A 22,494-nucleotide genomic window follows, 5' to 3' on the forward strand; every position below is an offset into this window, starting at 1 on the left:
AATGTCTTGATTTCTTAAACTTTGTTCGTGATTTTTTTTTTTTTCTTGGCATATTTGAAAAAGCAAATAACCAAGTCTTGTTTGATGCATGTAAGACTCTATCTTGTCACTTTTACTTGAAGAGTCATCATCACATGGAATGAAACACCTGATATTCAAATTATAATATTGAGATTTTGTCCCAGAATATTAAGAATAACTTAAAATTTGTTTGGGACAATAAATATTTTGTCATTGAAAGTAAAAGCTATGCATGGGGCTAACTCAACTTGTTGAGAGGTGTTACTGCTGTTAGGGCATATCATTCCTGCCACGGACCAGTAGTACATTGCCACATGATTTGTAGGCTAGCAGTACAAAATAAGTGAAAGGCGAGGACATTGCAGTTGTTAAAGTAAGGTGACTTGGAATCTTTTAAATTAGGCCAATAGAGATGTATCTTAATGTTTTCTAAAAGTTCTTGCTAACAGCTGCAGGAAGGTGGGATACCCTCCATTGCCTCCCTCCAAACCCATGTTAAGGTTGTTTTTTAAAAAGTTGGTCAGTGATGTGCCACTATTTTCTCACACCAGCATTATTTAGAAATGTTTTCAGTCCTCTTATGCCATAGACTCTAGAAGATATTGGAGAGACAGATGACTCTTTTAAAGGCTACTGAATGATGCTGTGACTAAATATAGTAGCATCAGAGAGATGGGTTTTAAAAAGCTCACTTTAGTGGCAGACTTTCACCTTATTTTTGCGTGCTTTTCTCCTAATGACTTGCTGAACAGTGTCTTGACATACTAAGACTAAAAAAAGCAGTTTTAGAATCTTCCTGAATTAGTTTTGGTCACTGAGCAGTTGATGAAAGTTTTCATTTTAAACTTTTATTCACTTGGATTATCCATTTTTATATGGGTGCATACAGTGTCACTTGATGTTTCTAGTCCCTAGCATCTGTGTTCTTGATTTGAAGATGCCAGAAAAATTGGGGAAAGGTACATTTGTAAGAGCTGTAAAATAGATCTTTTAATTGTATAGAAGAGTTCAGGAATTCATGGCTGTAAAGGAAGATTTGTGTACAAATTTTTACTATTATTAGTTTGGAATGTTTTTATGGAAAGTCATTCTACCGTTTCCGCTGAAGGAGCTTTCTAAAAGCTTTGTAAAACCAGCAGCATTAGAACATATGCTTACTACATAAATCATAAATTTCAACTATTATTAAATACATTTGCGTATTAAAAGTTGCTGTAAAATGGAATAAGTTTTAATAAATGGTAATTGTCACAGTCTTCCTGCTGCTACGTTTGCGCTCAGTTGACTAACAATCTTTGGAGGATTTAGACAATAGTAGCAGAAATACTCTATATTAGTTAGTACCAAGGTAATTTCAAAAGTAGATGAGAAAAAATTACCTACCTAATTTGCCTTCAGTTGTCAACTGAGGCACTTAAGTATGGCCGCAGCTACTGTGTAAAGCAGTGTGCTTACATTCAGGATCTGTGTCTGTACAGTAGAGCCTTTATTAGAGATATCCATGGGGTGACGTTTTTTGTTTGCGGTATGCCGTGCATGCTGTTGTTTACATTACTCTAAGCTGTGTGTGGATGGGATTGAGTGGCCTTTCTTCTTAATGCGTGTGAAAAGAAGTGGCCTCGTGGAGGCTGAATAAGTCATTTGATGCCACAAATTTTGTTTCCGAGTCCAAAAAAAAAAGAGGTGTGCTTTTGAATTTAAACAAAGAAACTGAAGGTAACTGGTTATAAATAAACCTCTTTATCTCTTAACAGACTATGAACTGTATCAGATGGTTTTTTTTCTTTGTTTTTAAGGCCAAAAAGTGAAGCTTAAGGAAAACAAAACACGGAAAAGCTGTATTTTAGCAACGATCTCATTTAGGTCAACTGTAATTTTCACAAACTAAGGAATATGGATTTTTTTCTAGGTTAAAACATTATGTGTAAAATGAAATAAAACTTGGGGAAAAATGGCACATCAATATCATGTATAAGAGATGTATTCCAGTACATGCAGAGATTCTACACCCACACTGAGGAGGTGCTAATATAGATGTATATGTGCAGCAGGTTCTGTGTGGATTTGGGATTTTTGTCCTTGCAGGTGGGTTACTATGCGTTAAGATCATCCTGATAGAAGCTAAAATAATATGTTGCATTCTTCAACAAAATGTAGTGACCAAGATTCAAATATAGTTGTATTAAGCCGGCAAAGATGTGATTTACATTTTAGGATTCTTAAATATCTGTGCTAGATTTCAAATATAGTGTATTATAGGCTGAATTCACCTTGGCTTGTAGTTAATACTGTGTAGTAAGTGTTTCAACTTACATTATACACTTATCCTGGCACAAGAGGCCCTTTTCTGGGGGAAAGTTTGAACTAGGTGCTTCTGTTGGAAGAAACCACTACGCAGGAGTTGTGATAGTATAGCCCTAACTGTAAAATTATACATTATAGCCAGTAGGGTTCAGTATGTTTTCACTTTAGAGGTCTCTGGCTGTTTGCCAAAATCAAAATAATATATTAGAAACCATTTGTAGGAACTTCTTTGAAGTCATTTAGTCTCAATGCCAAAATCTATATTAATCCCACTTGGCAGCGTCCGCTATTTCAAATTCATAATTAGGACGCAAGGTGAGGCTGCCACTTTATTCTGTTTTTCTAACTCTTAAACTACTTCAGGTAATCCTCAGACTTTTCAGTTAGGTGGTCAGTGGAAGGGTCGAATCACTAAATTGAAGTAAATTATGTGTTTGTATATTGGAAGAGTGTGTTTTCCTTGAAACACCTAATGACTGTTGCAAAGGAGTTTAAAATACCATGCTGCTTGAGGAAAGTCACACACATGCATCACTGACCAGACTGTCTGCTTTTCACTTCGTAGAAGCGTACGTAGGACAAAATGATAGTAAATCTTGAGGTTTCCCATGCACAGGTATGAATTTCGCCATTTGATTTGGTCACCGTTATTTTAGAAGTTGAAACATGGAATGGAATACAGCCCTTGAGTGTAGGAATTTTCTGCAAATGCAGTTAAAAGAAAATTCCCCCTTAGTATGTGTTTAAGCCCTTTTCACAGTCCACTGGTGATCCCAGAGTACCCTATGGGGAAGAACGTGCACTTGAGGTTTGTGGCCCATAACTATGACACTGAGTTCAGCCCTTTCCTTCATGTTTTTGTAATAATCCTGACTTTAATCATGAGAATATTCCCATTTTGTTGCTAATGAAATTCTTTCTTGCGTGGCTTTTAAAAATATTTCACTAGTATTTTCATTGGATTATTCATGTGATTCATTACACTTAGCAGAAGGAAAAGGCAAAGATGCCAAATCTCAAACAAAACCACATGTTGTTGTAATATAAAGCTTTAAGTTCTATTATACATACAAAATGCAATCTATCTCACTGGGCCTCAGTTACACATAAAATACAAAACAAGTATTCAGTTTTAAAAGTGCTTGATTAACCTGGTGTGGGATTAATAGAGTTTTCAGCTGTTCATGAACTCCAGGTTAAGGCCTAGTTCTGGTCCCTTTATATCATTTTTATCATTTTAGTCATTTTTATGCTCTAAGAGCAATACTTTTTATTGATACAGAGTTACTGGAAATCTGTCCAGTTGGTTATAATTTAAGAGAACCATTGAAAAATCTAAGGGACATAAAAACATTAGAAAAGGGATAATTTAATATTATGGAAGATTTTTATCATCTCTAGATTCACAGATTAGCTTCAACACACTACTCTCTGAAAGGATGATTTGAGACCATACAAATACTAGAGTAAAAAAAAGACAGAGGAAAGGATTAATTTTGGCAGCCTTACAGGGGCAGACTTGGGCAGTATAATAAAAGTACTCTTTTGTTTGAGATTCATCTCTGTGTGATTTAAAAATCAATGGGAGTTATTTGGTTTGGTTTTTGTTTTTGTTTTGGAGTTTGTTTGTTGTTTTTTTGTTTCCTTGCAAGTTTTTAGAGACAAAAGTATTACTCTCTTGATGTTGGAATTCAGTATGAATTTTTGGAACTTACTTTCTAATGTCTGAAATTGTCTGAAACCAGTAGTGGTTTAAAGATATGAGCATTAGTATGCTAATTTTCAGTTAGCCTCATTGACATATTAATCATTTAGGGAAGCGTAGAGCCTAAAAGTTGGTGACAATGCAAAAAGAAGGGAGTTAGGATGTATTAGAAATTGAAGGGCTTCCTAGAAGACATGGCTTTTAGTAGATGTAGAGCAGTTACATATGCCTTTGGTGGAATGCTATTTTAAGTATTTTCCAGAATTTGACATGATGTCCTGAAGTGTCTCGATGTCTAGATAAATTAACCCAAATTGAGTCATGGGATCCTGTTACTTTTCTAGACTGCAGAAAATATGAGCTTGCTCGCTTGCTTGTTTTGTTTCCCCATCCCTCATCAGAGGGGTGCTGTCCTTAGTTTGGCAAACCATATTAGTGTGACTTACGTACGCTCTAACACTGGGGTTTGCTACAGCCTCTTGAAATAATGCAGAGTAGGATGTTGACATTCTTTCTGCAATTCTTTGTTTGCTTTTTATTATATCTTTTTATGAATTACTAATTCTTTATTTTTGTAAGAGCTGTATAAGGAAAACATTGCCTTGTGACTGTGAGTAGTACGTAACTGGTAATGGAGCAAAAGATCATGAATATACTGTTTCCTGCCAGTAGTTGTCTTTCCTTTGTTTGCCTGGTTTTCCATCTTTCTCCTGATACTATAAAATTACAGTTAAGTTGCTCTTAAGCTTCAGTTGAAAGATCATGTAAATGTGGCTAGGCTATGTGATAGCCCTTCTCCTCTTAGCTGTTGCGGAGTTACTGGAGCATAGCCTTACAGTGAGTGTAAGAGAGGATATAGCTCTCACAGCTCAGTAGGTCATTCTTGGATTATGTCATGGATATTGCCAATAGGAGGGCAGTAGAAGGGCTACTTAGATTAAATGATTCAGTCCACCGCTTTAACAGAATGTAATTTAGAGGAATAGAACTATAATTATCATCATTCTTCAAAGCAACTATTTTTTTCCAATAATACATGTTTTATCCAAACAGGTATACATTTCTGAATCAGGATCAAAAAATAATCTATGTTTATTATTATAGCATTATTAAGCTAAGGAACAAATACAAATGAAAAAAGACAACAAACATAATTTTGTGCTTAGTAACAATAATAATACTATTTCATACAGGAAGTCTGTCCAGCTCTGTTTTCTGTAGTAGGTTTAATAAACCCTGTAGTGCTTTTTATTTTAAATAATTATGGAAAATAGTTTTTTGTATTAACTTAAACTTAGTTATTAAGGACTTACTGAGCTGGCAAAAAGAAGCATGTTCATGTGCAGAGGATTGTGCAGTGTTTTGTAACTAGTCAGCTCTGTTGTGATAAAGAAAGCCAAAACTACTGTCAGTGATCTTACACTTTTCCCTTTACATGGTTAATAAGTGGGGGACTTTTAAGGCAAAATCATAATGTTGCCCTTCTTGTTCTTATATAAGAAGTAGCTTAAAAATATTTGCAGCTTCTTTTAGGGTGATGGATCATCTTTCAACATATGCAGTTAGTGTGGGGGCCAGTCTGACTCGTACCAAGATATTGTTACCATATATCACTATGGTGTCCCAACAATGACTTCTAATTCGTGGTGGCTTTCAGTCAAAATGGGGTGGGAGGACAGTCTATATTTTAATTTTTTTTATTTCTGTCATTCTAAACAGCTGTATAAAAAAAAGTTTTGCAAGTTTAATCTTAATAATCTTTACCCAAAAAAAGCAGACACGCTATGTCATAAAATAACTATTAGCGACTAGTTTGTATCCTATAAATCTAACTTGAGTTGATAATATGGTCCATTACCAGCTAACTGCACAGAGTATTTTTCATTTTACACTCTTCAGTTACTTTTTAGTGAAGTGTTAAAAAATATGAAGCTTTTCTCCTCTCTAAAATTGCACACTGTCTGTCTGTTATTAGGGAGATAACAGCTCTTATAAATGTTTCAGTAAGCGTTAAGTAGACAGTTATGTGCACTCTCATTCCACGCTTATTTGCTTACTGTAATAAACTGATAAAATATGTGTGGTTTGTCTCTGTGTATCTGCAGGCATCACGAGTCACATAGATTTCCTTTAGAAATAATGTTGTGTCTGCAGAATTGATTGGTTATTTTCATAAACCATCCAAAGGTACACAAACGACTTCTATTATTTAAACATATGCTGTGTAAGATTTGTAGGGGATTATCTCCTGGTTACAAGATGCTTCTTGTTCTATTAACTCTTTGGAGGATTATTTTAACCCCAGAGTGATTGCAGGTATCTGTCCTATGGGTTTATTTTAACTATTGCAATTGTATGCATTAAAAATTTTAGAATTAAACCAAAAAACTCTGTTTACTAGACTGATGCAACTGCTAAATAGACTGCATTACAGGCACACCAACCTTTGCCAGCTCAAAACCCTTGCTAGCAAGTAGAGGCCTTGAGAATTCTCATTTTCCAGAACTAAATTCCTTTGTTCAGCATATAGACATTTTATTTATTTCTAGTACTGCCACATTAAATGCAACTGAAAATTAATGTTCTACGGGAAGGAAGACGGTTAAAACATAATGTCATTATTCTGGCAGACCTTTGCGTGTCTGTTGCTCTGTATAGTATATTGAAAACAGAAGTGAATGGGCTAACAAGTGAAATTATGACTGAAACATGAAAAGTTATGCTGAAAGGGGCATGCATTAAAATCTCTAAAAATCACAGGAAGGTTTCAGTAAAATTTGAGTCAGTGTTACAACTTAAGCATAGTGAGGGATTTTTGCTGTATGTGTATGCATATGTATCTGCATGTTGGACTTCTGACTACTAACTTTTTATGTTTTCATTCCTGTTAGTAAATAGTATTAATAAAACCAGATATATGTTAACACAGAGAAGCTAGTGTACTTCAAAATACTTGTTTTAACATGAATAAAACATGTTTCCTAAGCTAGTTAGTGAAAAATGGATGAAGCATTTAGTTAAATAACTTTTCTATTATGCATGTCCAGCTCAAATTGAATTAAATGTTAAAAGTTAAAGGCTAAGCTTAAACTTTAAAATAAGATTTAAGTTACATCTTAAAACTTAAGTTTTATTCATTATTTCAGCAATGGTTTAAGTAACAGGTGCTAGTGTGACTCTGCTAATAACCTTGTACTGCTATTGTCTCTTTCTATGTACCAATAAGGTATTCATTATTTGAAGTACCTCCTTTCTTATTTCCTGACAACTGAGCTGTTTTTTGAGAGTTTGACCTTGTCAATTATTTCTAGAAATCTAAGCAGAGTATTGAAGTTTGGGTTTAGTATTGAAAGGTGGTTTGAATTTTGAGGAACTGTGAAGGTCCATACAATTCATACTTTTTCCATTCATTTTACATTAGCTGGAAATCTGGTCATGTGATGTCACAGGTGTGATTGTTTTATAAATATAATTTAAAAATAAGCTACATAAAAGTAACCCTTATCTTATCATGTATTTACGCACGTAAAATGGCATTGGAGTAAAAAGATACCTGGTCATTACGGGTTTTGTAAAATTTCACTGAGTTGTGTTCTTGGACAAAAGTATTAGATATTTTCATGCTTGTCAGAGATCAGTAATTGGACTGTAAATATTGACTCCGTTTAAAAATATGGTGCCTGTATTCTTCAAGTTGTATTACTACTGTTATTTGAAGAGGGACAGAAATTTAAATATTTGGCTATGTGTTCTATTGTAAACAGCTGTATTTTCTTCTGATCATATAGGAAAACCTAAAATTTTGTCCCTGAGGATCCTACATTATCTTTTTAGGGAGAAGAAAATGTCTGAACTTAACCAATTTACTTTAAAAGTATTAATAAATTGTACAGGTTCAAAGTTGGGGTTGTGGAGTTTCCTCAGTTCAGACGTGTTCTGAAACTGCCTTTAGTCTTGACACTGAAGGTTACTGATAAATCATTAATTTGTTTCTAAAAAAACCTGATACCAGAGGTTTTGTATATTAGAGAAACAAACAGTAGGTAAAAAGTTGAAAGTGAAATCTGATGTGGAAGTTTTTACAGAGGTGTTCGCTGGATCACATCATGTATGTGCTGTTCTAATTACAGTCACATAATGGTTGAGTTTTGAGGGGAAGGGAAGCCTTTCTGCCTTTTTTCCTTCATTATTTGGTCTTCATTCAGTATGATATGTGTGAAACTTAATACATCTTCCAAAGCCACCTCTGAATACAAACTTACTCAGTTCCTCATGTAGTTTTCTTCAGTTGAGGTGGTGGATATTACTGGCCTGGCTTTCCATTTCAGAAACTGGTGCTCAGAGATGAAGATCAAGTTTGTTACATGCTCACTAACTTCTAAAGTTTTTTAACAGGATACTTTTCAGCCTGTGGGTTTAAATCCCAGCTCTTACGAGCTTCTCATATTACTGGAAGTGTTCACTAAGTCTTCAGATCAGCCCCTTGATGTTAAATGTGGCAGTCAGGGAAATACAGCAACCTGTAAGAGTTTTGTAGGGAAGGCAAGATAAAAGCCCGTTCTCCTTGCTTAGCTGCTTGGTGTCTTGAACATCCTGCTATTTGCAGTTGTCTCTTTCACTTAGTTACACATTCAGGGCTATGAGTAGGGCAAGAGAAGATAGACACTCATCAGTGGCAACAGATAAACAGATATATCTACGAGATATACTGTAAAGTTCAGTAGCTCATAGTGCATTGATCAGACAAATGGGATTTTCGTGATGAGCATTTGGCTTTTTCAACCTCTGTGTTCTGTTTGTGTGGTGTTACTTTTCATGTCATTTCCTAGCCTTTCCTTAAAACTTGTTTAAAGAATTCAAATTCACTTTTCTGCAGTTTTGTGCATATTTCTTACTTTTGCACTTTTGAGCTCATGATTACAGATTTCCTTATCAGCAGTATCTTCTGGGAATTTGTTTGCACACTGAGTGTCTTTTATTCATGCTACTTCTTCAGGGTAGAATGGACCCAAACATCCTTAGGATTTCTCTTATTGCTTGTGGCCACTAGACTATTAAAAAAGTGGTGACATCCTTCTGCTCTATACAACTGTGTTTTTAGTATTTGACTGGTGTAATTGTTAGGCAACATTTTTTGTGGTTTTAACAAGAGACCTCACTATACTTTAACAGTATGCAGTGGGCTTGGGGTCACCCTTGAGTACTGATGCATAGAATGGAGAGAGGCTTCTTGTTGGAAACAACATAATTATTCTAACTGTAACTTAAAAAAAAATCCGATAATTTAATGGATAACTGTAGACTTAAAATATTGAAAACAGATTTATAATGGAAATTGAGGCAAATACAACAATCTTAAAGCTGCTATTTCTCAACACCAGAAATGTTATTTTTAGGATCTGTTGTCTGATATCTATTACTGCAATTTGTTTATGGATTTGAATATGTCCTTACATGTTTCTAGTTCACTAAAATTCCGACTAGAAAGCAGGCGCTCTAGCCGAGTTAAAAGTGCAATATTTAATTGTCATTTTATCTCTTCTTTGCTTACACCATTCACCAACTGTTGTTTTGTACTTAACAGGTCACTACCCAAGTCTCTGTGCCAACAAAAACGCACGAACTGCTTCATCGAATGAGTGGAAAAGGATTAGCAGCTCATTATCACTTCTCAAGACAGCCAGGCATTTTTGGTGATCGTATGGTATCTGTGCAAGTAACAGTAACGAATACAACTGATCAGAAGATAGAGAATATTCACATCGGGGAGAAGAAATTACCTCCAGGCATGAGGATGCATGAGTTTAATCCAATAGGTAATCGTATCCTATCTTTAAAAATACAGAATCTTAATCTTTTGCAAAATTTCAAATATAGGGAAGTGTTCTTGCATAATACATATACTCATATATATGTACGTATACACACATATATATGTATGTATACACACATACACATATGTATGTATGTATGTATACACACACTCATACAACTATCTTTTCTTAGATAATCTGATTTTAACAAAAATTTAATTCAGCTTTCCCCCACTTGTATTTGACTTTGAAAATTACTCCTTAGATCAGAACTTCCATGCCTGAAAGCTTACCTGCTTGTTCAAATATCAATTATATTCTATCCATTCCAGTTGAGATAATAAATTTTTTCTGTCTCCCCACAGACTTTAATTCTCTTACAGCCTTCGTCCAGAATGGCTGTAACACGCTACTATTAAGAATGAGGTTTTGATTTGTATAGTGACAATGATTTTCTTTCCAAGCTTTAAAGAACATTTGTAGATGTATTATTTAGTTTGGTGGCTCAGAGCTTTCTCGTCGTTTCCTTTGTGAGCTTTTGGCAGTGGAATGGAAGTGTGTGTTTTAGTCTAGTTTGCATCTACCATACTTCCACAAAGTGTGGCTTCTTAGACTAGGTAGAAAGTAGTGCTGTAGTCAGTTCTAACCTAAATTGTTTTACTTTCTACCTTCTGATTGGGATGGTTTTTTTGCTAAATTTCTGCTGGTGGAAAAGAGTAGAAAACCTGAGAAAGAAGAACACAGATCATAGCAAATTTTACTCAAGGGTAGTACTTGTGCACACAAACTGCTTTCTTTTCTCAGCAGTTCTTTGTTTTAGGACATCATGGTAGAGTCAGAAGGAACAAAAGTGTCTCTGTTTCACAATATAAATGGAAAGGACAGACATGCTCCTTTTTGACACAAGCTCCTGTACTTTAGATGCGTTTCTTCTCTTTTAATGAGCTACGTTACTATGTGAATCCATATGACATTAGAAGAATACAGAAACAAGTTCTTAAAGCACAACAATGAAGTAAAGATTTCAGTAGTTAAAAAGGTGTTTGGTATTAAGTTGATGTATGCTATTGAAATACTTATTTTTTTAACATTTGAAAGGCTATACAGATTTATACCAGATAGCTACAAAAGCAATTGTACAATGCTACAGTTTATTTCAGAGTTAAAATTTGGGAACCATTTGCATTTTGGTAATGATACATACTTGATCAAGACAGTTACTTTTAAGAAAGATATTAGTTTTTGTGTTAAGTGAACTGTTGAGTGTTTATTCCTCAAGATAAGAAGTCCAGTGCAGAATTCTGATTTCGAGCTAGTTTTGACTGTCAGCCTAATTTTATATCCCTCCCTTTAAACATTCAAAGAAGTAAAGTCACAAAGGCTTACAAGTAGAAAACTAGTAATACTGTAAATCAGATCAGGAGATACTATACTCACAGTAATAGTCAGTGAACAGTAGCATTCACTTCTCTCACATAAAAAAGATGAAAAAATCTGGAATGAATAAGTTATCCAGTTCAGGTTTCTTGAGTTCCTCAACACAATCCTAGCCTTTAAAGTATTTATTTCCTCAAGAAAGACATTATTGTGGTACCTGTTTTGTGAAGCTGTTGGTTTCTTCTGCAGAAAATAAGCTATTATATCATCTGTAGTTCCCTCCAAAAATGTTGCTTTCCTTGCATGAATGCAAATTTTCTGTATTCTTTGTCACTTTATCTAGAACTCAGTTTATATGCCCTGTTCTTCTTATTACCTTTTGTGTTTCCAGCATTTGGAAAACATATTCTATAATTTGCCCAGCAGAACCAACAGAAGTGTCAGTGTAGACTGGTATTCCTATTGGATTATAAGTCTAGTTTTGCCCCCATCACTGCAATTATTGTTGGCAATTGTCCTGATTTTGCCAGTAGAAATGGGCCAAATTATTTCACCTACATCCCTGTATGCAGTATTTTCTTGTTGGCTAGGTGCCTTTGAAACCCCATTTGAAAACATCAAGCGTAAAGACTTTGGTAAGGTTTAGTCTGAATTTGAGCTGGAGCCCGTAATCTTTTGATGCTTTACACAGACTTCTTTTCTTGAAATACTTTGTTTTCTATTCATTCCCTAGCATTAGTTTAGTCTTTGCCTAGCTGCATCACCTCCATGTTTTCCATATTTTTGAGAACTTTATCTTGATATAGTTAAATTTGGTTTCCTCTTGTCATGGAACAGCTGCCTACTCTTCAGTTTCTGAAAAGCATCAAATACGTTAATGAATAAACTGGAAATTAGACATTTTTCTGCCTGCTCAATCATTTTTATTTGAATTCTTGTCTTTTAACTGTGTTTTTAGGTTTTCTTTCTTGTAATCTTGAGAAGTCAAACTCTGCTCCAATGCTTGTTTTTAATACCTCCTACTTAAGTAAGGAAAGAGCTTTTCTTCCTACCAAAACAAAGCTTTATGTCTACAACATTTGAGGAAACAGAATAGTGATACAGCCAAGAAACTAAGTATGACCATGTCTGTTCATACCTTAATTTGGAGAAGTGCCTCATTCTGCACTGCTTGTAAAGCATAAAATTATCTTCCATTTTGGGTTCATAATCTTTCTGCTCCCTTCCATAACTAATGCAAGTGGAGTATTGAGAAATAAGTAAACCACACTAATTATGAAATACTTTTAAGTTCGGCTTTTTCCATTACTGTGTCTAGTAATCTGAATTTTATTAATATTTGTTGTGTTTTACTATTTATTAACTAAATTTGCAAACTAGTGTTATTGAAAATGAAATCTCAGTGCTGGATCTGTACACAAGTAAAAGGATGTAACTTCAATATATTTTTTTCTGTAAATAATTTTCCTAGCTTTTCTAATACAAATCCTTATTTTGTTGATGGCAGGGTTGTAAGATTGAAATGGCAACATTTCTTGTGCACTAACTGTGGGGAGGGGGAGTCCAAGACACTTAAACATGCTAGTGTGACATATGGGTGATACCTACTAGAAATAAAACTGCAAGTATTGGCTCTTTTTATGGACCTTTTTTTTTAATACAGGTTTTCTAATTATGTGAAGTTTGGAGGTTTGCGTCTGGGATCTTCAGTTGCTTTGCATGTGTACTTGACCTGTTCAAAATGTTTTCACGTAGGGTGCCTTGAGCCTGCAGGATCCGTTACCGTTTCAATGGGTATTGACTTCTGTGATTCTACTCAGATGGCCAGTTTCCAGTTATGGTGAGTTCTTGGGGAGTGAGGGTAATTTTTTACTCTTGGAAGGCAAAAGGAGTGTATATTGAAAGTTTACTTGGCAGTAGCAGACTTGCTGTTTATTAAATATTTAAAGAATTGAACAACAGTTTACAACATGATATATACCCAAGATGTTTTTAGAGAAATAAGACATAATTAGTGTTTGGGTTTACTGTTACAAGGATTATCAGTTTTCTTCAGTCTTCCAAATTTTTGTAGCACTTGCTTCTAAAAACACAGATTTGATGGTAAGCTCACATCTAGGTTTGAAGTCACATGTATAAGTTCAAAAACTCTTTGACAGGTTGTGTTTGGGAGGTCCTGTTTTTTCCCTTGGTATAAATGATACCAAGTAGAAGCATGAACTTCTCTTCCAGTTTGAATTACTTCGCTGTTCCTGAGCTTTATTTTTATTTTTTCCCCCCTCTTCTTGGGATTCTTCTTAATAACACCACCTTGAAGGAAGCAGACAGGTCTGACTAGTCTGCTGGAATGTTTTGTGTGTGTTCTTCCTTGTAAGAAATCGCAAATCAAAAAAGCACATAGTGTGAGCAATTTTACTACCTCGAGTGCTTATTATGGCTGTTTGTGATCTATGTAACATGACTGCATGAAACCAACCCCAAAATTTGCTGGCCAAAGAAGCTTATTCCTTATGCTGTAGATTCTTTTAAATGATTAGAGAGAGAATGAAAACAAGTAACTGGCTAGATTTTGTCTTATATACTTGATTTACGCTTTTTATGCTCATTATTGGCATATTCGAGATCCTCTTTTGTATGAGTTCCTGTTGCATTCTAGGCTAGCAGGGAACCCGTTCACCCAGTGAGAACTCTTGTTATTAACTAGCATTTGAAACCAGGGAAAATTTATAGTAGCCATGTCCAAACATTGGGAATGGAGGGATGGAGGAAAGCTAGACGCCTTCTTTTAAGAGCTGGCTTATAGAGTCTTTGAAGCTATGCAAAGGCACTAAACAGATCTGCACAATTCTTTTTTTTTTTTTACATATTTTGAAATAATGTTTTTTGACGTATTTTGTTGCAAGAAGCACTACTTTCTATGTTCTGCACAAAAAAGGATATTGAATAGACATTCACATTGATGCATTCCAGTTTAGGGGAAGCCCTTTCAGAAAGTTCTGTACCCTTTTCTTGCACACTGTAGAAATTTTAGTGTACTACTAATACTACTAAGCACAGCTTGAGCAACTTACAGGTTATTAAACATAGCAGGAAAATCTTAATAATAGAAGTGTACCCAAGTGACTCCAAAAGAACCACTGCTAAAATAAAATTTCTTGTTCTAGGGGCAAGGAGGTTTTACTATTGATTTCCCACACACACATACTCCTCAAACGTTTTCCCATACAATGGATGTTCGTGCATGGTCATTTTAAAGGTATTAGTACCTCCAGCAAGATGTCTCCAGCATATAGTTTATGCACATCACATTGCTGTAGCTGGTCTGTATGCTGTTTGCTGGAATTTGGAAGCAGCTTTGGACTGTTGTCTGATGCTAGGTTTGTTTGGGAAGGGAAGTTCCTTTCTAGGCAATGCAATTTTGTAATTGCTTCAAAATGATAGGCTCTTTATTCCCTAATATATTTTGGGTTTTTTAAAATAAGATATGCTCATTTTATCAAGCAGGAACATTCTTTTTTAAATAGAGCAGATATTTTTGTTTCAAGTACATATTTTCAGTATATTAATGATTTGATTCCAAACTTATGCCATTTATTGCTAAGAATCTTTGCAGTGATGAGGATAAGCAATGTAGCATAACACATTGATTTTATGCAGATCATCACCTTTATGTTTTGGGAGGTCTGCTGTATTAGTGATATATAAAAACTGATTACTTTCTCCAACATTGCCTAGTAATTGTTTATTATTTTCCTATTAGACAAACAAGACAGATCAATATTCCTGAACACCGACCAGACTATGAGTAACATCACTGTAAATAGATTTGCCTCAGACCTCAGCGGTGTATTCATTTTAATGATTTGGACAATGTGAGTCCAATGACAAAGCTCAAGCTAAGTTTAAAATTAAATTAAGAATAGGAATTGCTTACTTTGTTCCTTTGCTAATTGATAAGGCCTTGTCTCTTTGACACTTGTTCTTAGAAAATAGTATAAAAATAGGCAAAATGTTCTTTGCATTAAAGTTGCTATTTTACTGTTAAAACATGTTGTTCAAAATCTTACTGATGTTCAACATCATTGAAGAAATTGTGCAGTGTGATGTTTTGGGGGCAACGTCTCAGAGGACTCAGCTGCAGCCTTTTTAACTTGTCATGCTTCTTAAAAAGCTTTTATCCAAAAGGAAGAATGACTTGTACAACTTTGTCAAAATGAAGTTGAAATACTGTGCACACAAAGGTGTCGATATTCTTGTATTTCCTGATGATAACATATCTTTATGAAAGACATTGTCAGTTATTTTGCATTTTTGTTAGAAGCATGTTCAGCAGTAAAGAGTTCCTGATCATAATAATTTTCTTTACGTTGTTCTAAGAGGAGCACTTTGTCTTGCATCAAATGTAATTGATCCTGAAGCAGTGTAATCACAATTACTCACTTTCTTAATTGGCCTGCCCAAAATCAGAAAATGGAAACCGATCGGCAGTGTTTAAATCAATAGCTTTGTAGTAAGGCTTGTGGGGGTAGGGAGATAGTGGTAATGGGTAGATCAATTGGTCTTAGATGCCAATCATGGACTGTGTGTTTTGCATAGCAAACACTACCTTTCTGCTTGGGGATGTGCTGTTGTACTAGTGGTTCAATAAATACAAACTGTACAAAGAAAAAAACTAACATGAGTAATAAAATATTTAGATCTCTTTCTGAATTTGTTGTACAAATCAAGGGCAATGAAGGAGAAACTGCATTACAGAGAGAGGTTCGAAGGGCTGAGCTTTGAAAGACCTCCCTCGTAAATACTATTTTTATTATGCAAAGCTTACCAAGATCACACACTAATTAAAAAGAGGCAAAACACCTTAACTTGAAAACTGTGCGTAATGTATTTATTTAGAATGTGTATTAGGATGCTCACACTATGTACTCATAAGGAGAACATCTCTTCATCGCTATTTTTCTTGTGCCATCTCCTTGCAGAGGCACATTACTTCAGCCACACTGGTGTTCTGCACAATAATGCCTCTCCAGCAGAAAGTTAAAGAGGAGTAAATGGAGGAACTTAGTCTTTTAACAGATTTTTGTGAGCGTTACCGTTTCTTTTTGGGTTACATTGTTCAGATTCTGCAAGCAGAATATACACAACTTAGAAGTATAAAGCAATTTGTTATTAACTAACTCACATGCAAGGTAGTCTGTTAGCTTGTTGAATTCTAATTAAGCATTAGTATATTCACCATCCCAGTAAGAGACCTCAGTCTTTGCTAGGCAGGTAGGTGTCAGTGAGCAAAGGTGTTTGGTGAGTGACTAAAGGTGAAGGGGAGACGTCCTCTTTACAACATTGGGAGCTGGAGAAGGAGGCTTGTCCTTACCTCTTCTTCCCTATTCTTTTCATCCTCTCTTTCCAGATTCTCTTAGCTGTTCCCAAAGCCGTGAAAGAACCACAGCTTTGAAGATAAAATTAATTTACGGAGGACCTGTTTTCTTCTCCCCATTCTTTTGAAAAGTATGCAGGATGTTGTTTAGCTCTCTTTGAAACAACTTGGCATAAGGAACATGTCCATGCCATGCATCTCTTCCCCTAGTTTTCTCAGAGTTTAAGTGCAAAGAGTACAATCAGAGTTCCCAAGAAGAAAGAGAAACTGAATGAAAGCAACAACTTCTATGCCTTCCATTCTTGCTCAGAATAATAAGATTATGGGAAAATAGTGCGACATGTTACAGAGGTTTTTACAAGCATGAGCTGGTTACCTTATATTGGCATTTCCTGTGTCCCAGTGTTATTAGAAGAGCTGGGACCCTGTACATACTCTTCTGCTGTTGTTACGCTGACAGAAGAAAGCTGTCTGTTCACCTCATCTACCCTGGCCTGTATAAAGAGAGCATTTTGCTGATTAATCGTAGAATCATAGACTCATAGAACGCTTTGGGATGGAAGGCACCTTTAAGGGTCATCTAGTCCATCCCCTCTGCAATTGGCAGGGACATCTACAACTAGATCAGGTTGCTCAGAGCCCCATCCAGCCTGGCCTTCAATGTTTCCAAGGATGGGGCATCTACCACCTCTCTGGGCAACCCATTCCAGTGTTTCACTCTCGATATTACTCCAGAAGAGGCTGGTGTAGCAGGAAGAATCTAGCATTTTCTTAAATTAAGTAAATTCAATGAAACACATTTGAAAGCCATGTTCAGTGTGCTGTCTGCAGGTTCTACCTTATCGTAAAAGCTTTTGCTCTAAATTTTGTTTTCCAAGGAAGAGATTTTTTGCAGCATGAAATTCTCTTACCTCACTCTGCATTGATGTAGTAATCTTCCCAAGCAGAACTTCAGTCTGCAAAGACAAGTGAATGAAGAGGACCGTTGGGTAGCAGTCAGTATTTGTATTGAGTGCAAGCATGCATTCAGGTGTAGATGCTTGCACAAAAGCATCTGATTAAAATTATGTAGTAGAATATGTTATGGAATATATTAAAAGCTAATGTTAGAGATGCAGGACTGTCTTCACATCACTGTCACTTGCATTTTCACTTGGTTCTTGCTGTTTCCTTCCCTAGTGCTTTGTCAGCAGATCACTAAGTTGTTTACAGATGTTGGATATTAAGACAAGCAATCTGGTACTCTTCTCTTTACTTCATTACTCTAAAGTAGTCAGTTGGGTGGGTTCCAGAAAGCAATTATATCGAGATAGATAACTGACCTGGAAAAAGCAAGGCTGGGCATGAGCAACTAATCTCATTCCTTCTATCACCCTGGCTTTTTTTCTTGTAAAAGCAGGATGCCATCTCCTCCTTTCTTCAGCAAGACTAGGAGCAAGGTCTCCTAGACTTCATTCCATGTTTTGCAGGAACTTAGTGTGTGGCTCTTCCTCTTCCATTCTTTTTTTTATCATCTGTGGAGATTTTTTGAATACAAGACAAAAATAGTGAGCTGGTCTTGGATAGGTGTATTCTGGGTCAAGCAGCTACTAGGAGTGAAACAAAAAAGGGTAATATAAATAGCAAGAAGAACATTCCCCAGCCTCTTATTAGAATAATAATTTTTAAAAAGCTTTGAAAACTAAGACTTTAAAGACTGCCATTGTGGAATCTTATAAGAACTCATTCACAAGTAATAATATTATTTGTATTAGTTTTAAAGAAGATGTTGCCATCATTGTCCTCAAGTCTTTTGTTATGGCAGAGAAATTCTTTCCCGGGAACCCTTTGGAGCCAATGCTTTAAAATAAATGAGGGAAGAGAGAGGGAATAAGGAGAATGGACACTGGTTTCAAATGACAGGTGCTAGCTGCTCCCACTGCAGCCATCTGAAGAAAAGTTAAAACTGTGCGTCTTCTAAAGGATTGAATGTTAGTCTTGCAGCGTCATTTATCATGGAGATAGTAAGTCTCCCTGAGTTCCTGTGGGAGCATTATCATCTCCCATTTGTTCATCTTAAGTGGGTACATCAGAAGGTAAATTCATGTCATCCTTGGAATTACATCATGAAAGTGGTGTAAGTCTTTTAAAAATACAATATGTACAGTTTAACAGTTATTAAAGCAACAATAAGTGTAATGATTTTTTTTTTTTTTTTTTTTGCCCCTAAATTTCCAATTAAATACAAACCCAATTTTGCAAACTAGTGGCAAGGTACTGTTCTCAGACATCCCTATTTGTTTGATTCTTTTAGAGCTTCCTTCTGCAGACTTCTCATTAAGTGTACATGTTCCAGTAAGAATGTAACTTATCAATTGCACTTGCTAATACCAGAAAATGCGATCTTTAGTTTTTGAAATCTAAAAACAGTTATGTTTTGTTGGCGTGAGAAACTTTGCTTTTTTTCTGATAAGCTTCTTCAGCTTAGAGCAATACCACCTGAGAGATATTTCAATGGAGCTTGAACCAATTGTCTGATTCTTAAATGTTAATGTTCAAGCTTCAAACCACTTCTGCAGTTTTTTGTTTAAACATCATTTATACTAATTATAGTATTCAAAGTACAGATAAATAAGTGAAATACACTGGCATTTAGTTCACTAGGTGTTGGGTGAAATTATGTAGTTGTACTGCAAGACTCAATTTTATTATTAAACTTATCCATTAGATATCTGATGAGATCTCCATCTTTGGAGATAGCCAGAGCTCAAATGGACAAGGCCCTGAGCAATGTGAACTGAGGTGGCCCCGGGCTGAGCAGGAGGTAGAACCAGGTGATTTCCAGACATCCCATCCAACCCGAATTGTTCTGTGGTTCTATGGAACTATGAAATTACTTTTGTCAAATTAGATCTTACTAGATCTCTAATATAAAGATGTAACAAGAGATGCAGATCAATAAACAAAAGCTGTATATTTAGCCTGTAAAGTGGGTGATAAAGAGAATGATAAAAGGGAGGATGATCTTCCCTGGCTGAAAAATAAATACTGAAGTACATTGAAATTAAAGTAATGCAAAGTAAACCAGATGCTGGCTAAAGTGAAATTAAGAACAAAGTGGTTTTGAAGAACAACTAGCAATCAGAATTTCTGCTTGCAGACTATGAAGAGTTCATGGTTTATCAAAGAATATCTATTAGCTTTTTAATCACTAGGGGAAAAGGAAGTGGAATGTTTGTTAACAGCAGAGGTGTCAAGTGGTCCTCTCGAGCAGTTACAGCCATATAAAACCAAGCTATGCTCATGCTTTTATTCCTTCCTATTCTGAAAATATTGTTATAAGCATTTCAAAGCAATCTAATCATTGATGTTTTAAGTCAAGTTTATGTACAAATGGCATGTCCAGTCAATGTAGGACATGAATCATTGTAAGCAAAACTGTTTATCTGCTTTATACTGCATTATGTAGTGCACATCTTGCTTAAATACAAAAGATAACATTGGTTGAACAGTCAGTTGAACAATACCAATGAAGGTATTGTTAAAAGTTTTAGCATATAGTCCAAGTAGTATATATAAACAGCAAAAAGTTATGAGACAGTTGATTAAAGACCCTTCCTTCAGCTCTTAAGCTGATGGAGTTCTTGATCAGTTTTCAAAGGAAAAATTAAAGAAAAAAAATATTACTTTCTTATCTTACAGTGCACTTGATCGGGCCAGCCAGTCAAACAATCCCTTTTAGTGTGCTAATGACTTTAGAGATGGATGGTATTTAAATAATATAGGGGAAAAAAAGTGATAATTTGTTAGCTAATCGAATTTTTAAAAGCAGCACTTCATAAATTATTCTTTGTAAAGGAAATACTAGCCAGGTTTGAAGGGATTGTTTCACTGTATGTTTTCTAAATAATAATTTTCAACAAAGTTAGCATTAATGCTGAATTTTATCTGAAAAGCCCATACTTGAGATTGCATCCGTAAGCATAATTATAACACATCAGAAGTCAGAAAGTAAGAATGTACTAGTTCCTAAGCATTTGATTGTGAAATTGGGTAATTATTAAAATTTTAAGTAATAGGACCATAAAATGCTTTCCTGTTTTGAGGTGGCTTATCTTACATCTTTAGGAGGGAGTCACGTATGTTTTCTATATTATTGATCCAGTGCTCTTTTTTCCATCAGTCTATCTTATTTCAGAATTCTGAAGTTGCAGAGTTAGAAAAAATCAGTAACACATGTTTGAGGTTAATATAAATACCATGGATATTAATTGATGAAATGTGTTTTCCATTCTAATGATTGTATCATTATATTTAAGTAGGATATCAGAGGCATATCAGCAATCAATATGTATTGACTATTTGGTACATCAGCAAAAAAAAAAAAAAAAGAAGTGTTCTTTTCTAAAAACGTCTCATGCCTCAAAGCATTAGCAAAGATTCTGACTGGATGTACTGATCCTGAATTGCTAGCTGAATCCCTTACAGTATAGTTAGTCAATCAAACATAGCACAGTGAATGTATCTTGAGTTTGTGTAGACTTGGAGAACTCCAAGACAAGATAGTTGGAAACTCAGAGAATTGAATGGGTAGGGAGAGAAAGTTTCCTGTATGGTATTCATTTCTTAAGGAGGAATCTATAACATTTAATAGTAGTATGCTATTACTGATAGTAGGTTTTTTAACTCTCTACCATCATGAAAACTGCCTCAAATTCTGCAATTTTCTGGTGTGCTTTTACATCAACCAACGTGCTGTGTGGTTTTGTTTAAATGTGCAGAATGTTGCGAAATTGAAGTGAGCAAAGGTATTTCTTTTTTACTCCCAGATTTATTGTTCGGTTTGTTTGGGATTTTTTCAGACAACAGTAATGCTTTTTGGCTGAAATTATACCTTTCCTACATTTAGCTCTATTTCTGGCACAGCTGTTGGCTGATGACAGAATTTGTGAATAACAGTTCTTTTAAAGGAATTGTAAAATGCATAATAATTTTTCTGTTGCAAGCATTTAGTTTGAGTGCGATGCCTTGTAGATTACAAATAAACATTATTATGATTAAAAGTTACATTTTTACAAATACAAGAGCATGCATACCATATTAATACTACATTTGCTCTGGAGAAAATGGATCAGCTTTACTGATGTAAGAAATTAGCAGGCTTTTGGATTAACAAGGTAGAAATCATGCAGGTAGTTCTTACACTGTTTATAGGTTCCATAGTAAATTTGGAGCTGATATGTATATATTAATCTATCTTGAAGCACTTGGTTGATTGTCTGTAATTTCTCTTTCCCCAGCACAAAGGATGATCATTTCAATGTTAACATTCAACCCCCTGTTGGAGAACTGCTTTTGCCTGTCACTATGTCAGAGAAGGACTTTAAGAAGGAACAAGGTGAGAAATATTTCATCAGCTTCAATAAATGTATTTGGATGAGAAGAGGGCTGTGTGCCTTTCAATTTACAAGCATACAGCAAGTGCTTCCAGTGTAGCTGTTTGTGTTAGTCTCTGTTAGTATTCAGTCTGATCCTAATGATTTCATTTTAAAATATCTTAAAAAGGATGTGCAGTGGTATTTGACAGCTTTTCAGTATGCCTTTAAAAGCACAAAGCCTACCCTTTACCCTGAACCAGTCTTTTGGCTCAGAGAGTTTTGGCTTCCTATCATGAAGAGTGAATGTCCTTCCTACTAGCAGTAAAGCAGAAAGTTGGAACGCCAGCTCAAGGAAGTAAATCAAATATACATTGATATGGTGTCTGTCTTTACTAGTCTTTATTCCAAGGCTACTTTTAAATACTATTAGTGTACCTGTTCCTCAGCTACCTTGAAGATGATTTTAATCTTTTTCCTTTCAAACACTTCATATAAAAAAAAATTCTTTTTGGAATACCATTTTATAAAGCTGACATCTTTTAT

General features: G+C 35.2%; 1 protein-coding gene across 5 annotated transcripts in view; it reads left to right on the forward strand.

The window, feature by feature from the left end:
• AP3B1 (adaptor related protein complex 3 subunit beta 1) overlaps positions 1 to 22,494 on the forward strand; it is a 167,730-nt gene that overhangs the window by 122,656 nt on the left and 22,580 nt on the right. For all 5 annotated transcript variants that reach the window (XM_082336830.1, XM_082336832.1, XM_082336831.1 and 2 more), the window contains 3 exons: positions 9,615 to 9,846; positions 12,976 to 13,060; positions 21,874 to 21,971. In XM_082336830.1, coding sequence (XP_082192956.1) covers positions 9,615 to 9,846; positions 12,976 to 13,060; positions 21,874 to 21,971 — 415 coding nt within the window. The remainder of the gene's footprint in view (positions 1 to 9,614; positions 9,847 to 12,975; positions 13,061 to 21,873; positions 21,972 to 22,494) is intronic.

This window comes from Platalea leucorodia (assembly GCF_965183815.1).
Source record: "Platalea leucorodia genome assembly, chromosome: Z".
NCBI lineage: Eukaryota > Metazoa > Chordata > Aves > Pelecaniformes > Threskiornithidae > Platalea > Platalea leucorodia.